The sequence below is a fragment of the Microcaecilia unicolor genome, chromosome 6, assembly GCF_901765095.1.
Source record: "Microcaecilia unicolor chromosome 6, aMicUni1.1, whole genome shotgun sequence".
Taxonomy (NCBI): Eukaryota; Metazoa; Chordata; class Amphibia; order Gymnophiona; family Siphonopidae; genus Microcaecilia; species Microcaecilia unicolor.
Window position 1 is genome coordinate 113,379,876 of NC_044036.1, and position 15,535 is coordinate 113,395,410.

The following is a 15,535-nucleotide window of genomic DNA, read 5'->3' on the forward strand; positions in this document are numbered from 1 at the left end:
AGAAACCTTTGGTCAGATTCAGAATAACTATTTACAAAGTGTCTCAAAATTGTACACTTTAGAGCACAGTAGCACAAACTCAGAAATTGAATTAACATGATTCAAACCAGGGTAACATTCCATCTTCTGCAACTGACGTCCATGGCCCTGTATATTCAGAGAGTTAAACCTTCAGGCTACTTTATTACCAATGAAGAGACTCCAATTCTTCATTTACTACAGTTGATGACAAATCGATCACTTACAGTTGCATTGAGCCGGATTCTGTATGTACAGAGTGAGTCTGTCTCTCTGATTACCCCTCCTCATTCAGAGAGGAGGAACTGTCAGTGCTGGAAATACGAAATACTCAATCAGAAATAACCTCTTCAGCCACAATAGCACAGCAGCAGTATCCACAACAGGTGAAAAATCACTATGGTTTACTAACTCTGAGAGAGAAAAAAACGAGTAGCAGTTTACTGCCTCAGCATGGAATGTTCAAGCTCTCTACACACCGTATCTATGACCTAGGCACAGCTCTAACAGATTACCATATCTTTTACCTTAGGAACGCAATTGGAGGGAAGTGTAAAACTGCTCCTCCCAGCATGCTCACATGCAGGAAGTAACAGCAAAGCTCCAAAAGGCACTGAGAGCAGAACACAGGTGTTCATAAAGGCTAATCACAGAGGACCGCAGAAATGCAGGAACCTGGTCCATTATACACAGTTTAATAAAAATACAGATACGTAATCTGTTACACAAAGACAGTGCAACCTGCCCCATGTAATGGGGGCAGAACAGGTGCATTAAACATAACTATTTCCCCCTCCTCGACTTATAGCTGGGAGGGCTACATAAAATGTATTTTGTATTCCAGATCTTCAGCAACTGCTTCACTGCAGGATAAAGTTTCTGCTCAGTTGAAAAGTCATGAAAGTAAAAGACTTCTTTGCTCTGAAACAAAACTTCTTCTTTATTCCTTGTTACTACCATTGTATCTGATTACCTCTAGTCTTTCAACATGATATGTTCCTGATAGCTGGAATGCAGCCTACATCTGGCCAAAAATCAAGGCTATCAGTTAACCCACTGACGATCCCAAAACCTTTGCCCTATTGACAACTTTCAGTTCACCACTAAAACTGTAGAATTCGTTATCCATTCTCAGTTCATGGACTTTATCACTAATTCATGTGTACTTCACCCAAATCAAATGGGCTTTTGGCAGCATCACAGCACCAAAGTGGCCTTATTGGGTATCACTATTTATGTTTACTAATATCTTGATCAAATTAAGTCTGTTCTCCTCTTGTCTTTGGACCTGAATTTGATCTGGTTGATAATTTCATCCTACTCCATTGACTATACCAGATAGGAGTCACAAATACTGATTTTGACTGGTTTTTTATCATACTTGAGAGACCATAAGTATATTGTTCATTTTCAGAACACCTCCTCTTGTCCTTTCTCACCTGTTTCTGGGGTTTCTCAGGGGCCAATTCTGGCTCTTACAATATTCATCATATTTCTTGCTCCTAACTCTGGCTCAGTCTCTTGACTTTGCTATGTATATTTGTCCCCAGAAATATATGTATATCATTGGATGGAGGGTGAGAAATTGATATGTGTTGACCAGGAGGTAGACTTCAGGTGGCTCATTAATGAGGCCTGGCAGTCTCAATAACCAAGCACATTATTTTATCTAAAATGGTCCAGAGAGAGAGACATTCAAAATGGTGTAGGATCAGCACCCAAAATTAAAAGAGATGAGGCTGAAAGATCTAAATATATATACCTCTACCAGAGAGATGGGAAGATAGGATACAAACATTTATCCTCCCAGACTCATGTCCTGTCTTCCCCGTTTTTTGTTTTTTTTTTAAATTTCAACCTCTATGGATTTCACTGCCATCCTTTTGTTACCTTGACTTGTAATCTCGGAGTCATCATTGATGCCTGTTTCTCTTTCTCAATACATACTCAAAACACTGCAAATGGTTGCTGTTTCTTCCTTTTCATCATTGGAAAGATGTCTTTTTCTTTCTGAGCATAACAGCACACTCATTCACTGTCTCATCACCTCCCATTTAACCACTGTAATGTACTGTCTCACGGGATCGTCTTTCTCAGATGACCAGCATGACTACAAGTCTTCAAACGGATGATGTCATGCAACAAGGCCTGGCACAGGAAATAAGCTTCTATGGCATCAGTAAGTTTCTAGAAGCTGTTTGAGAAACACCATGCATGTGACATATTTTCGGTGCTGAGTCATTGTGCAGGGCCTCCACTCCCATTAGTTACCTTCAGGTTTTTCGGCCAGTTCAAAGTTTGTTTTCCCCTTTCTGTTCTAGCACCTTTTTTTTTTTTATTGCCATGCATCCTTGCTGAGCTTTCTATGTTTTTGAAAACTGGGTCATTTTGATTTTGCTGTGGCTGTATTTTTCAGCAACATGTCCCCCCCGAGCTTTACAAAATGTGGCCTGAGTTGTAAGACCATATTCAGAACAGATATTCATAATTGGTGCTTGCAGTGCCTTGGGCCCAATCACAAACTTCCTCCAATGTCATTTAGGTCCAAATGACTAAAAGAGGGATTTAATGCTGTGAAGAATGAGAAAAACATTTGTGGTACATCTAAATCCCATCTAGTGTTATCAGCATCAGAAACATCAATGATGAAGTGTCCAGGTGCTGCACTGGATACTTTGGGTGCATAGTTAACAAAGAATTATCTGTCTCCCCGAACTCTGAGCATTGATAGAAGCTATTACGATCTGACATTGACGAGTATGCCCGTCTGAAGTAGGAGGAGGAATCATCTTTATTGACACCCCCCCCCCCCCCCTTTAGATTACCAATTCCATGCATCGATCAGAAGCTAAGAAGCATTGCTATCACCCTTCTTCGGAACATGGTATATTGAGAGCTCCAAGGCAGCTGCCTTACCCTTTTCTTACTAAAATTTTGCAAAAGGCTGAAACAGTAGTATCTTTGCAGCTTGTTACTCTAGTGAGCCTAGGAATATTTATATCTACTGTCTAGAATCAAAAGCAAGTTGGTGATTACATGTAAACTTGGGCTCTTCTAGAACCTCATTGCCTATCCCTAGTGTTTCAAATAGACTCAAGGGTATGCAGCAAGAAGTAATTATGTGCTGGGCAAAAGAACTGTAGCGATGGTTTCTGGAAACTCCTGTTCCTCCTTCTATCTGTTTTCAGTACATTCTTTGCTTGAATTGGAAGCAAAAAAAATAGAAAATTGAAGTGAGGACAGCAGTTGATAAAGGTTGACTAGCAAATTTTCCCATTGAAAGAGGTACAGGAGGAATAGGTATATCGGCCATACAGTGTTCAGTAGCCTGAAACTTCATTGGTATGCAAACTGTTGGATCATCAGCTTGGTCTTCGGAACAATATAGAAATAAATAGTTAGAAATGAAGGGCTTGATTGCTAATATTCAGTGGCACTCTGCAGCACTACCCAGTTGGATCTTAGCAATGATTGCCATGGCAGTATCTGGCTAGTGACGAGGGTGGAATCTGAGCAGACGCGGAAGTTATCCAGTTACCACAGATATTCAATGCAGGCACCCAGATAGCTAACTGGCCATGTTGGACCACATATAATGTAGTCCTAACTATGCCCAGTTTGCTATCTGGGTACGGTACTGAATATTGGCCATACCCACATACCGTTCAGACACTGCCAAACACCTGGATAGTCAGTGCTGAATATCTGGGGGGGGGGGGGGGGGTAGAGAATATTAACCACAATTGATAGAATACTGTACAGTCTGTGAGCAAGATATACATTTCTGCTACTGATAACCTAACCTTAACTTTTTTCTATCCAGATTGATATGGAAATGCTTTAGACTCTTTACTAAATAGGAAATGTAATAAATTGCTTGTTTTCATGATTTGGGAGGATTATATTCAGAATCTTCCTCAGAGGGGTACGTAGCTTGAATTTAAATGTACTAGTGGGATGAGAGACCTGGAATCAGATATTCACACCCATCATGCAAGAGGGATGGTAAAAGGAGGAATGGAATGGTCCTGGCCCTTGATGGAAGGGGAAGAAATGAGGGAGGGTTGAGGGGTGGGGCATGATTTGGAACAGGGGGAGGTCATAATTCACAAGCCCTTCTTATTAACAGCAATAACGGAGGACAAAAAACAAATGGGAGGGCAATGAAAAAGATTTCAAATTAAAGTGTTGGCGATGGGATTTTGCAGGGAAGTTTGATTGGAACTGATGTATTTATGCTTATATTGTAAGCATATTCTTTACTGTTTGCTATGCTATAAAGTTGTGAATATTTTTTTTCTTTTTCAGAAAAACACAAACAAGTAACTTTTTTTTTCCAATCATATGCAGCATTTTTCCATTTTAGTCCCTCTCTGAAAAGCTTTGTGAAGGTTCTTTACAAAATTTTCCTAAAATATACAAGTTACTAGAGCTCTCTTGCTTTTGGTTTTTGGGAGCTTTGTTGAGGGGGAAATTCTGAGCTAAGTTCATTAGAATCAGCAAATCTGTCTGCCAAAAATGCTACTAACCTCCAAAATTGGGGTGAATTGAGCTCCACACATAATTAAAGAAAACATTCTAAAGAGGCTTTACTTGACTTTGCAGAAAGCATCTCTGGAAAGCATGCATCAGTTACAAAAACTCAATGATGAAGCACAAATGAAAATAGAAAAACTTAGGTAAGTAGAATATGTTGCAGGAATTACCACTATTGTTAGCAGAATCTGTGGTACTTCAGGAGTCAAACACCACACACCAGAATGAGAGAGAAGTCTTCTTTATTTGCCAGCAAACAAAGTAGGACATCAGCACTAGGTCTCTCTGTGTCCTGTCCTTCTGTGTCTCTTCTTCTGAGCTCTCTCTCTGTGTCTCCTGTCTTCTCCTGTCTGTTGTCTCTCTCGTCTCAGCTCCTTCTTCTAATGTAAGCTGCTTCTGCTCTCAGTTATATAGAGTCCTACACCCTTCTAGCCCCCCTTTCTCACCAGATGGTAAAGAATAGATTGATTACCCTGTCTTGAACTAATTATTACTTACACATTACTTAAAAATATCAGTTACATAGGTTTGAGATATTTCCTAAACTGACCTATGACCTGGGGCCTCTCAAACTAGACAATGTGGCACCTATCTCCTGTATTTTATTATTATTTCTCATAATCAGATTCCCGGTTAATTCATAACTTGAGCTGGGTTCATTGAGGGGCTAATCTTGCTTAATGGCACACAGACATGGTTTGTTATTACTTTCAGAAGACCAGTCCTACACTTAGCTAATCAATCAAGGAGAAGAGAGTTGACTTGTCCTGACCTCTTTCACCTAGCTAGGACTGTGGATAATTCAAACCAGATGATGACCTCTTAAACTGCAGACAAAGCTCACTTGAAAGTCAGACAAAGATGTAACACTGAATTGAAAAGATATTCTACATAGAAATAGAACTTATTAATTAAACAGAATAAAACATATTCTAAAATAAGCAGAAATCAGAATTCCTTATAAGACAAAATCTAAATTATCAAGAATATCTATATCTACTCTATCTTCTTCTAAACAGCGTTAAACTGCCTGCGAAACTGTCCAGTATGCCTTGCTCATAATGGCATCCAGATGTGGTAAATATGAACTAGCCTTAACAATCCATCACTCAAAAAGGGACAAAGAAAGTTTCATTTCTCACTGACCTTTCTAACCTCTAGTCTAGCAAAAGCTAGACTTCTGAGCAATTAAACCCAGATGGCATTCCATCACTTGCAGGACTGAACCAAACAAACAGAATTAACACATTTGATTTCTTTGTCTAAGCTGCCTCAGAATATACACTGTGTTATATAATGTATAACTATTGTTGGCTGATAGGCCCCACCCCCCCCCAAAAAAAAATAGAATTAATAGAGCTCATGAACATACATATACGAAAATCCAAACATTTTTGTTTTAGAATCTCCTTTGATGAAACGCCTAGCCACCCACCTGGGGTTACCCCACGGCCATTCAGAATGTCCATCCCCACCACAGCTCAGGTTCGCCTGCACATGCTGCTTGTGTTCTATACTAGCACCCTCCTCCCACCAACTGGGTCAAAACACCTCTGGGCGAGTTTCCAGCTCCCAAATTATACCCAGTGATTTCTAGGTTACCGGAGGCCACACTCCCAGTGGTCCCTCAGTTCCCAGAAATCACTCGGACCCAACATGCAAACCACCAGGATTCTTTATCAGTCCAGACAGAACGAACAAACAGTTCTGTTTATTTTCATTAAAAAATATTGAACAGTGGACAAAAATGTGCAAATAGCAAACAGTAACTGAAAAATGGATCAATTAGAAAATTAGGTAAACATCTATATGCTGTCTAAACAGTACCTGGGAAGATCAGGACATATAATTGTTCACAGAGCCTTAGCCATAGGCGTAGTTTGACTGTTTTATTTGGGGGGGGCAAGGGATGGGGCGGAGCATATTAGCATATTCATTTGCATATATACATATGCAAATGAATATGCTAATATGGAGGAAGGAAGGGAAAAAGAGCTGGCTTTTTGGGGGAATAACCATAATGAATATGTATGAGATATCAAGCCAGCTCTTTCTCCCTTCCTTCCTTCTTTCCTCCTTACCCAGCACTCCCTCTTCATCCCCAGTAGTATTTCCCGACCCCCTTTCCCATACCATACCAGTGTTGACCTTAGAAATGCATAGGCTCTATATGTAGATCCTTCAAGAGGTAGTGTGTCGTGATTTAGGCTCTACACCCTTTCTGATGTTTTGGTGCCACCTCAGTAAGGCCAACACACAATCTCTCCACTGCAAAACGCTATACACAAACTTGTACAAAAACACACTCATATTCTTACTAAACCATAACAGCACTAATTCCAAGGACAGACTCAGCATGCAGCAATACCAGAAAAATTGAAACTTACATGCAAAATATCACAGATACACATTTCCAAAAGCTGACATATTCCAATTAATAAATTCTGAATAAAATACTTTTTTCTACCTTTGTTGTCTCATCATTTAGTTTTTCTATTCGCTTTGGTCCCAGTTTCTTCTGTTTTATGCAGTGCCTTCTTTATGCAGTAGCCCTGTCTCTACCCTTCCTCGAGTTTCAGTATCTGCCCTCAACGTGTCCCTCACCCCAATCTTCAGCCTGTTATTCCTGTGTTTTTTGTTAATTCTCCCCTCTTCCAACACCCTCTCTTTCTATTTCCTCCTTTCTATACAGCACCCTCTCTCTCTATTTTCACTCCTCTGACCAGTATATTCTCTTTCTCTCACCCTCTTCTGTCCAGCATATCCTCCTTCCCTTACTTCAATCCAGCATCCCTCCATGTCCCCTTCCCTTCCATGTCAGCTTCTCCATTATATCATTATTTCTCCTATGTCCAGCATATCCCCTCTTTGTCCCCATCCCCATACAATGTCTAGCACACCCCCCCATCATTTTCTTACCTCCCCATTTCCAGCATCTCCCCTGTCTTCTTACTCACCCTATGTCCATCATCTTCCAATATCCCTTTTTCCCTCCCAGCATTGTCCCTGTATGCCCTTATCCCCTCTCTGTCCAGCATTGTCCCTTTGTGTCCCTGTCTCTATGCTCCCTCAATGACCACAATCTCGCTTCTCTGTCTCCCTGACACTCTCTTTTCTCTTCCCTTCCTCCTACCATCCATTCTCCCTTCTTCCCTCCTACCAGCTAATCCACATCTAACAATCCCTTCTCCCCCCCAATCTATCACCTCTTCCTCTCTGTTCATCATCCCTCCCCAAAAAAATATCCAGCACAGCAGACCTGTACCTCTCTCCCTCCATCCTGTAGATCCTCCTTCTGCCCTCCATTCACCCCTACCCACATGGTTCCATCACCTCGCTCCTCCCAAAGGTGCAGCTGAACAGTACCTCCATTTTTCTCCTTTTCTCACCCCCCCATCCCGGTTCCAGCGTCTCTCCTTTTTCCTTCCTCCTCACTCACTTGCATTGATCGCTGCCGGTAGCGTCACTGCAGCCAGCCAGCAATAACAGCAGTCTGCCTCGGCCTTCCCTGCTACATGTCCCGCCTCCTCTGGTACAACTTCCTGTTCCGCATAGGCGGGACGTGTGGCAGGGAAGGCCGAGGCAGACTGTTGTAATCGCTGCAGCGCCGCTACCAACAGCCCCTGGTACCGAAGTTGAAGCGGCGAACGGGCGGCCGGCAGTAGTAAAGGCAGCAAGTAGCAGACAGGCTCGACTCCGCTTTCCTGCCCTCTCTGCGTCCCGCCTTCCTCTGATGTCATTTCCTTTCGGGCGGGACGTAGAGAGAGCAGGAAAGCGGAGTCGAGCCTGTCTGCTACTTGCTGCTTTTACTACTGCCGGCCACCCGTTCGCCGCTGCGGGTCGTCGTCGTTTGGGGGGGCAAAGCCCCCCCTCGCCCCCCCCAGTCTACGCCCATGGCCTTAGCAATGAGATTTGTCTTCTTCCAGGCTCAGACTGAAGCAACAGCCAGCGGCTGCTGGGTAATTTCAAAACTCCAGGCCAATCAGAGCCCAGAACAGTCGAGTTTCAAATAAAAACTGGTTACATCACTACAGGCTCTTCCTATTATCTGTGTGTGCCAAATAAAAGAAAGAGAAGTCAGTCGTCTGTAACAGCTTTAAGCATAAATATACACCATCTGCTGGCCAAAAAAGAGAAATACACTTCAGAAATTTTTAAGACAGGAAAATATCCAATATATTTTAAAGGCTTTAAAACAAACATTTTCTTCACATCTCCTTACTAACAAGTCTAGAAACTAAACCCCATCCCCAATCCCCCTCCCAAGCAGTGAATACTGTAATACATTTCCATGTAAAACAACCAATGTCAACTCCAGAGGGGGAGAAAAATGGCAAATACCAACCTCCATTCATTTAGCTGCGCAAAGTATTTAACAATCTACTATGCACTCTCAAGGACAAGGAGTCTAAAAATGGTGTCCAAAGATTTAGAAATGTATTAATCTTATTACCCCCTGCCCAGTACTGACAATCTGTCTATGTGAAGCAAAATATGCATCTGAATTCTCCATAAAGTCAGTGTTGGAGGATCTGGCTGAATCCATTGGATTAGTATGCAGTGCTTAGCGACTAAGCATGTCTTTCGCACAAATAAACATTGCTCTGTCTCAGCCTGTTCCAAGTTATCCTCCAAATCCAGTAAACATAATCTGGGCAGTGGGAACTAATTGACTCAGCAGGTGTTCCAGATGATTTCATAAAGTCTCCCAAAACTGAGTAATGATCAGACAGGTCCACCAACAATGAAAATATGTTCCTTCCTCACCCTTACATTTTGGGCAACTTGCAGGATGGTGACTTTTTTGTTTTTCACTCATTTTGGATGCATATACAGTCTATGTAAATTCGTATAATACAATTCTCGCAATGTAGCACATTCTGCCAAATCCACCCCACCTCTCAACTCCTCAAGAAAATCCTCTGGAGTATAATCCACAGCTAAATATCAAACCCATTTCTGAATAGTATGGTGGAAAGGAGTTACCCTATATGGCTGATAAGCTTTTTATTTTAACTTTCAAGTTGCTCTGTGGGTTTTTTTTTTTTGGGTTCAGCATTTGTACAAGAGGCTTAGAGCGTCATTTATTAATGGTTACCACATGCTAATGCTGTTATGCATTTATCGGCTGCAGGGCCCACTGCATAAAGTGAGTTCTGCAGCATATAGGAGTCAAGTCTATAAAACGGCATCTCCATCTACGTGTGCTGATGCCAAGTGCCGGTTGCCAATTCTATAATGGCATCTGTGTGCCATGATACCATTATAGAATACTAGCATAAGTCAGCATGAGTGTACCTAAATTTAGATGTGGCCATGTATACCATGTCATTGGCAGGTATAAACAAGAGCGCCTAAATGTGCCAAGTGATGTGATAACTGATACTATTCTATAAGTTAGCGTATCACTTGAAGGCACACCCATGTTTACGCCCTCTGCACTTATGCACATTTGTGTGTAATTTCCAATTACTGGTGCCTGTGATGCGTGAAGTGGTACGTATGACTAGGCACTAATTTATAGAATTACCTCCATTATGTATAATAACAGAATTAGTGCACACTATTATGGGTATTTTCAAAGCACTTAGACTTACAAAGTTCCATAGGTTACTATGGAACTTTGTAAGTCTAAGTGCTTTGAAAATTTGCCCCTATGTGTCCTTCCTGGTGTTTAAATTGTGTGATTGTGTAAAGTACCGAGCAACATGGTCTTGTGGTGTTTTACATTGCACTCATTGATCCAAGCCTTTCGGGGTAAAGTGTTATTTCTCCAAGGACCAACAGGACAACATTTGCTACTTATGGTTGGTATTATCTGACGGAGCCTGGCATGGACTCTGCCCAGTGTTCTGGTAACTTCTGAAGCCTTGGGAGGGCTGTACTGCACATAAGCAGGTGCCTTCCCAGGCGATGTAAGTATAGAAGACCAACATTCATTGTTTTTCCGCGGAGCAGAGCAGTGGTGTCGGCTCTCCTCAGTGCATCTTTTTTAGAGCTTTGCGGGCCTTTTATCTTCATTTTCTTTTTATTACCCCTTTTTAATTTCTTAGTATTTTTTGGCCTGTTAAGTTTTTTTCCTTTCCTTTTCCTTTTTGTGTGGCTCCTTTGGCCCTCGTAGGCCTGGGCACCCAGTCGGGTTTCTTTTTTGTTTAAAAAAAAAAATTGAGCCGTTTGATTTTGCTTCAGCTATTTTTCCCCTGATGTCACTGAATACTCAGTGATTTCATAAGTGTACTAGGTGTGGCAAGACCATCTCTCTGACTGATACTCACAGTTGGTGCTTGTTATGCCTAGGACCTGACCTACAGCCTCTAATTGTCATCTCTGTTCTAAAATACTACTACTACTACTATTTAGCATTTCTATAGCGCTGCAAGGCATACGCAGCGCTGCACAAACATAAAAGAAAGACAGTCCCTGCTCAAAGAGCTTACAATCTAATAGACAAAAAATAAATAAAGTAAGCAAGTCAAATCAATTAATGTGAACGGGAAGGAAGAGAGGAGGGTAGGTGGAGGCGAGTGGTTACAAGTGGTTATGAGTCAAAAGCAATGTTAAAGAGGTGGGCTTTCAGTCTTGATTTAAAGGTGGCCAAGGATGGGGCAAGACGTAGGGGCTCAGGAAGTTTATTCCAGGCATAGGGTGCAGCGAGACAGAAGGCGCGAAGTCTGGAGTTGGCAGTAGTGAAGAAGGGAACAGATAAGAAAGATTTTTCTCCGAGGACAAGCAGGCTGCTTGTTCTCACGACTGGGTGACGTCCGCGGCAGCCCCCACCAACCGGAAAAGGCTTCGCGGGACGGTCGGCACGCAAGGCACGCCCACCGCGCATGCGCGGCCGTCTTCCCGCCCGTGCGCGACCGCTCCCGCCAGTTCCTTTTTTTCCGCGTCTGGAGAGAGTCGTGCTTTGCCGCTCTCTCTGCTTTCAGCCGCCGGAAAGTCAATCGCGTTTACGCGGGTCGTTGTTTTTTCTATTTAATTTTTGTTACCGCCGGTTTCCTTTTTCTTTTTAAAAAACAAAAAAAAACAAAAACCTGAGCGTGTGGAGCACGCGCTCCCTTTTTCCCTCGTTTCCAGTGGGGACGCCGCGTTGCGGCCTAGTGGCCGCACGGTCGTTTTCTTTTTTCGAGGTGTGATTTTCGCCACCATTGACGACCTTGACTTCGCCGACGCGATTTTTCCGTCGATGTCCTCGAAGGTCCCGAGTGGATTTAAAAAGTGTGGTCGCTGCGGCCGGCCGATCTCGCAGACCGACACCCACGCTTGGTGCCTCCAGTGCCTCGGGCCGGAGCACAATATCAAGTCGTGTTCCCTGTGTCTCGGTCTCCGGAAACGGACTCAAGTTGCGAGGCAAGTTCTGCGGGACCGTCTTTTTGGAACTTGCGCCGGCCCCTCGACGTCGACCTCGACGGCATCGGTATCGACGCCCGGTCCTTCGGTACCGGTATCGATGCCCGAGACATCGGCACCGATGGCATCGACCCCAGGAGAACAGGGCCCGCCGGTCCGCCAGCGAGGGTGGAGGTGAGCGGCCGCGTGGGCAGTCGGCCCCGGTCACTCCCTCAGCCCGTGGTCCACGGGACCGAACCCTGTCTGACCCGGCTCCTCGAGACCGAGGGTATCGTCCTCCTCCTCCTCCATACCTCCCGGCGCCGGTGACGCGCATCGAAAGAAGGACAAGAAGCGTCGTCACCGGTCGCCCTCGGTGCATCCGGACATCGGAGAGGAGGCGACGCCGAAGCGTCATCGCCGAGAGGAGAGGTCCCCGTCGGTTGTGGAGGTACCGACGCGTCAGGGTTCCGGCACCTCGGTGCCGTCTCCTGGCCCCCATCAGCTTCTGGCACCGACACCCCTACCGGCCCCACCGCTTTTCCCGGCAGCGGGCCTGGACGAGTGCCTCAGAGCCATCCTTCCGGGGATCCTGGAAGGGCTGATGCGCCAGGCTGTGCCGGCGCCGGGGGTGCTTGCGCCCTCGGCGCCGATGTCTGTGGCGCCGGCGAGCTCTAGCCCGGCGCCGGGGCCGTCGACACCGCCGCCGCTTGCGGCGCCGGTCTCGACCGCCACGCAGGTGGAGTCGACGTCGATGGAGGGAGCTCCGTCCCCGCCGACGCGGGAGTCCACCGCTCGACGACACCGAGACCTCGGTGCCTCGACGTCGAGCTGGGCCCGGTTCAGGACTCAGCTACATGAGCTTATGTCCGATACCGAGGATGAGGCCTTGTGGGGGGAAGAGGAGGACCCTAGATATTTCTCCTCAGAGGAGTCTACGGGCCTTCCCTCGAACCCCACGCCTTCACCGGAGAGGAAGCTCTCACCTCCTGAGAGTCTCTCCTTTGCCTCCTTTGTACAGGATATGTCTATTAGCATTCCCTTTCCCGTGGTCTCTGTGGAAGAGCCGAGGGCCGAGATGCTCGAGGTCCTCGACTATCCATCACCACCTAGAGAGTCCTCCACGGTGCCGCTGCACAATGTCCTCAAGGAGACACTGCTTCGGAACTGGGTGCGACCGTTAACTAACCCCACCATTCCCAAGAAAGCAGAGTCCCAGTACAGGATCCACTCTGACCCAGAGTTAATGCGGCCCCAACTGCCCCATGACTCGGCGGTCGTGGATTCTGTTCTCAAGAGGGCACGGAGTTCGAGGGATACCGCCTCGGCGCCCCCGGGGCGGGAGTCTCGCACTCTGGACTCGTTTGGGAGGAAGGCCTACCAATCCTCCATGCTCGTGACCCGCATCCAGTCATACCTGCTCTATATGAGCATCCACATGCGGACTAATGTGCAACAACTGGTGGACCTGGTCGATAAGCTCCTGCCGGAGCAGTCCAGGCCTTATCAGGAGGTGGTCAGGCAGCTGAAGGCGTGCAGAAAGTTCCTGTCCAGGGGTATCTATGACACCTGTGACGTGGCATCTCGTGCTGCGGCCCAAGGTATAGTGATGCGCAGGCTCTCATGGCTGCGTGCCTCTGACCTGGACAACCGCACCCAGCAGAGACTGGCCGACGTCCCTTGCCGGGGGGATAACATTTTTGGTGAGAAGGTCGAGCAGCTGGTGGACCAACTGCATCAGCGGGAAACCGCCCTCGACAAGCTCTCCCACCGGGCGCCTTCAGCATCCACCTCAGCAGGTGGACGTTTTTCCCGGGCCCGGCAGGCTGCGCCCTATTCTTTTGCAAAGCGTAGGTACAACCAGCCGGCCCGAAGGCCTCGCCAGGCACAGGGACAGCCCCAGCGCGCTCGTTCTCGTCAACAGCGTGCGCCTAAGCAGCCCCTGCGCCTCCACAGCAAAAGCCGGGGACGGGCTTTTGACTGGATCCTCGGGAACATAGCCGCCCTCAAAGTGTCCGTACCGGACGATCTGCCGGTCGGGGGGAGGTTAAGTTTTTTTCACCAAAGGTGGCCTCTCATAACCTCCGACCAGTGGGTTCTCCAAATAGTGCGGTGCGGATACGCCCTGAATTTGGCCTCCCTGCCTCCAAATTGTCCTCCGGGAGCTCAATCTTTCAGCTCCCATCACAAGCAGGTACTTGCAGAGGAACTCTCCGCCCTTCTCAGCGCCAATGCGGTCGAGCCCGTACCACCCGGGCAGGAAGGGCAGGGATTCTATTCCAGGTACTTCCTTGTGGAAAAGAAAACAGGGGGGATGCGTCCCATCCTAGACCTGAGAGGCCTGAACAAATTCCTGGTCAAAGAAAAGTTCAGGATGCTTTCCTTGGGCACCCTTCTGCCAATGATTCAGAAAAACGACTGGCTATGTTCCCTGGATTTAAAGGACGCATATACTCACATACCGATACTGCCAGCTCACAGACAGTATCTCAGATTCCGCCGGGGCGCACGGCACTTTCAGTATTGTGTGCTGCCCTTTGGGCTCGCCTCTGCTCCACGAGTGTTTACCAAGTGCCTCGTGGTGGTAGCGGCCTACCTACGCAAGCTGGGAGTGCACGTGTTCCCATATCTCGACGATTGGCTGGTCAAGAACACCTCGTAGGCGGGAGCCCTCCGGTCTATGCAGTGCACTACTCGACTTCTGGAGCTGCTGGGGTTTGTGATAAATTACCCAAAGTCCCATCTCCAGCCAACACAGTCTCTGGAATTCATAGGAGCTCTGCTGAATGCCCAGACGGCTCAGGCCTACCTTCCCGAAGCGAGGGCCACCAATCTGGCCCTGGCTTCGCAGACCAGAGCGTCTCAGCAGGTCACAGCTCGGCAGATGTTGAGACTTCTGGGTCATATGGCCTCCACAGTTCATGTGACTCCCATGGCTCGTCTTCACATGAGATCTGCTCAATGGACCCTAGCTTCCCAGTGGTTTCAAGCCACCGGGGATCTAGAAGATGTCATCCGCCTCTCCACCAGTTGCCGCACTTCACTGCTCTGGTGGACCATCCGGACCAATTTGACCCTGGGACGTCCATTCCAAATTCCGCAGCCCACGAAAGTGCTGACGACGGATGCATCTCGCCTGGGGTGGGGAGCTCATGTCGATGGGCTTCACACCCAGGGTCTGTGGTCCCTCCAGGAAAAGGATCTGCAGATCAACCTCCTGGAGCTCCGAGCGATCTGAAACGCACTGAAGGCTTTCAGAGATCGGCTGTCCTACCAAATTATCCAAATTCGGACAGACAATCAGGTTGCAATGTATTACGTCAACAAGCAGGGGGGCACCGGATCTCGCCCCCTGTGTCAGGAAGCCGTCGGGATGTGGCGTTGGGCGTGCCGGTTTGGCATGCTCCTCCAAGCCACGTACCTGGCAGGCGTAAACAACAGTCTGGCCGACAGACTGAGCAGAGTCATGCAACCGCACGAGTGGTCGCTCCATTCCAGAGTGGTACGCAAGATCTTCCGAGAGTGGGGCACCCCCTCGGTGGATCTTTTCGCCTCTCAGACCAACCACAAGCTGCCTCTGGTCTGTTCCAGACTTCAGACACACGGCAGGCTAGCGTCAGATGCCTTTCTCCTTCATTGGGGGACCGGCCTC

At 46.7% G+C, this 15,535-nt stretch overlaps 1 protein-coding gene across 1 annotated transcript in view; it reads left to right on the forward strand.

Annotated features, from left to right (window-relative positions):
• Nucleotides 1-15,535, forward strand: part of NUF2 (NUF2 component of NDC80 kinetochore complex) — a 127,124-nt gene that overhangs the window by 39,065 nt on the left and 72,524 nt on the right. The window contains exon 7 of the mRNA XM_030207503.1: nt 4,624-4,697. Coding sequence (XP_030063363.1) covers nt 4,624-4,697 — 74 coding nt within the window. The remainder of the gene's footprint in view (nt 1-4,623; nt 4,698-15,535) is intronic.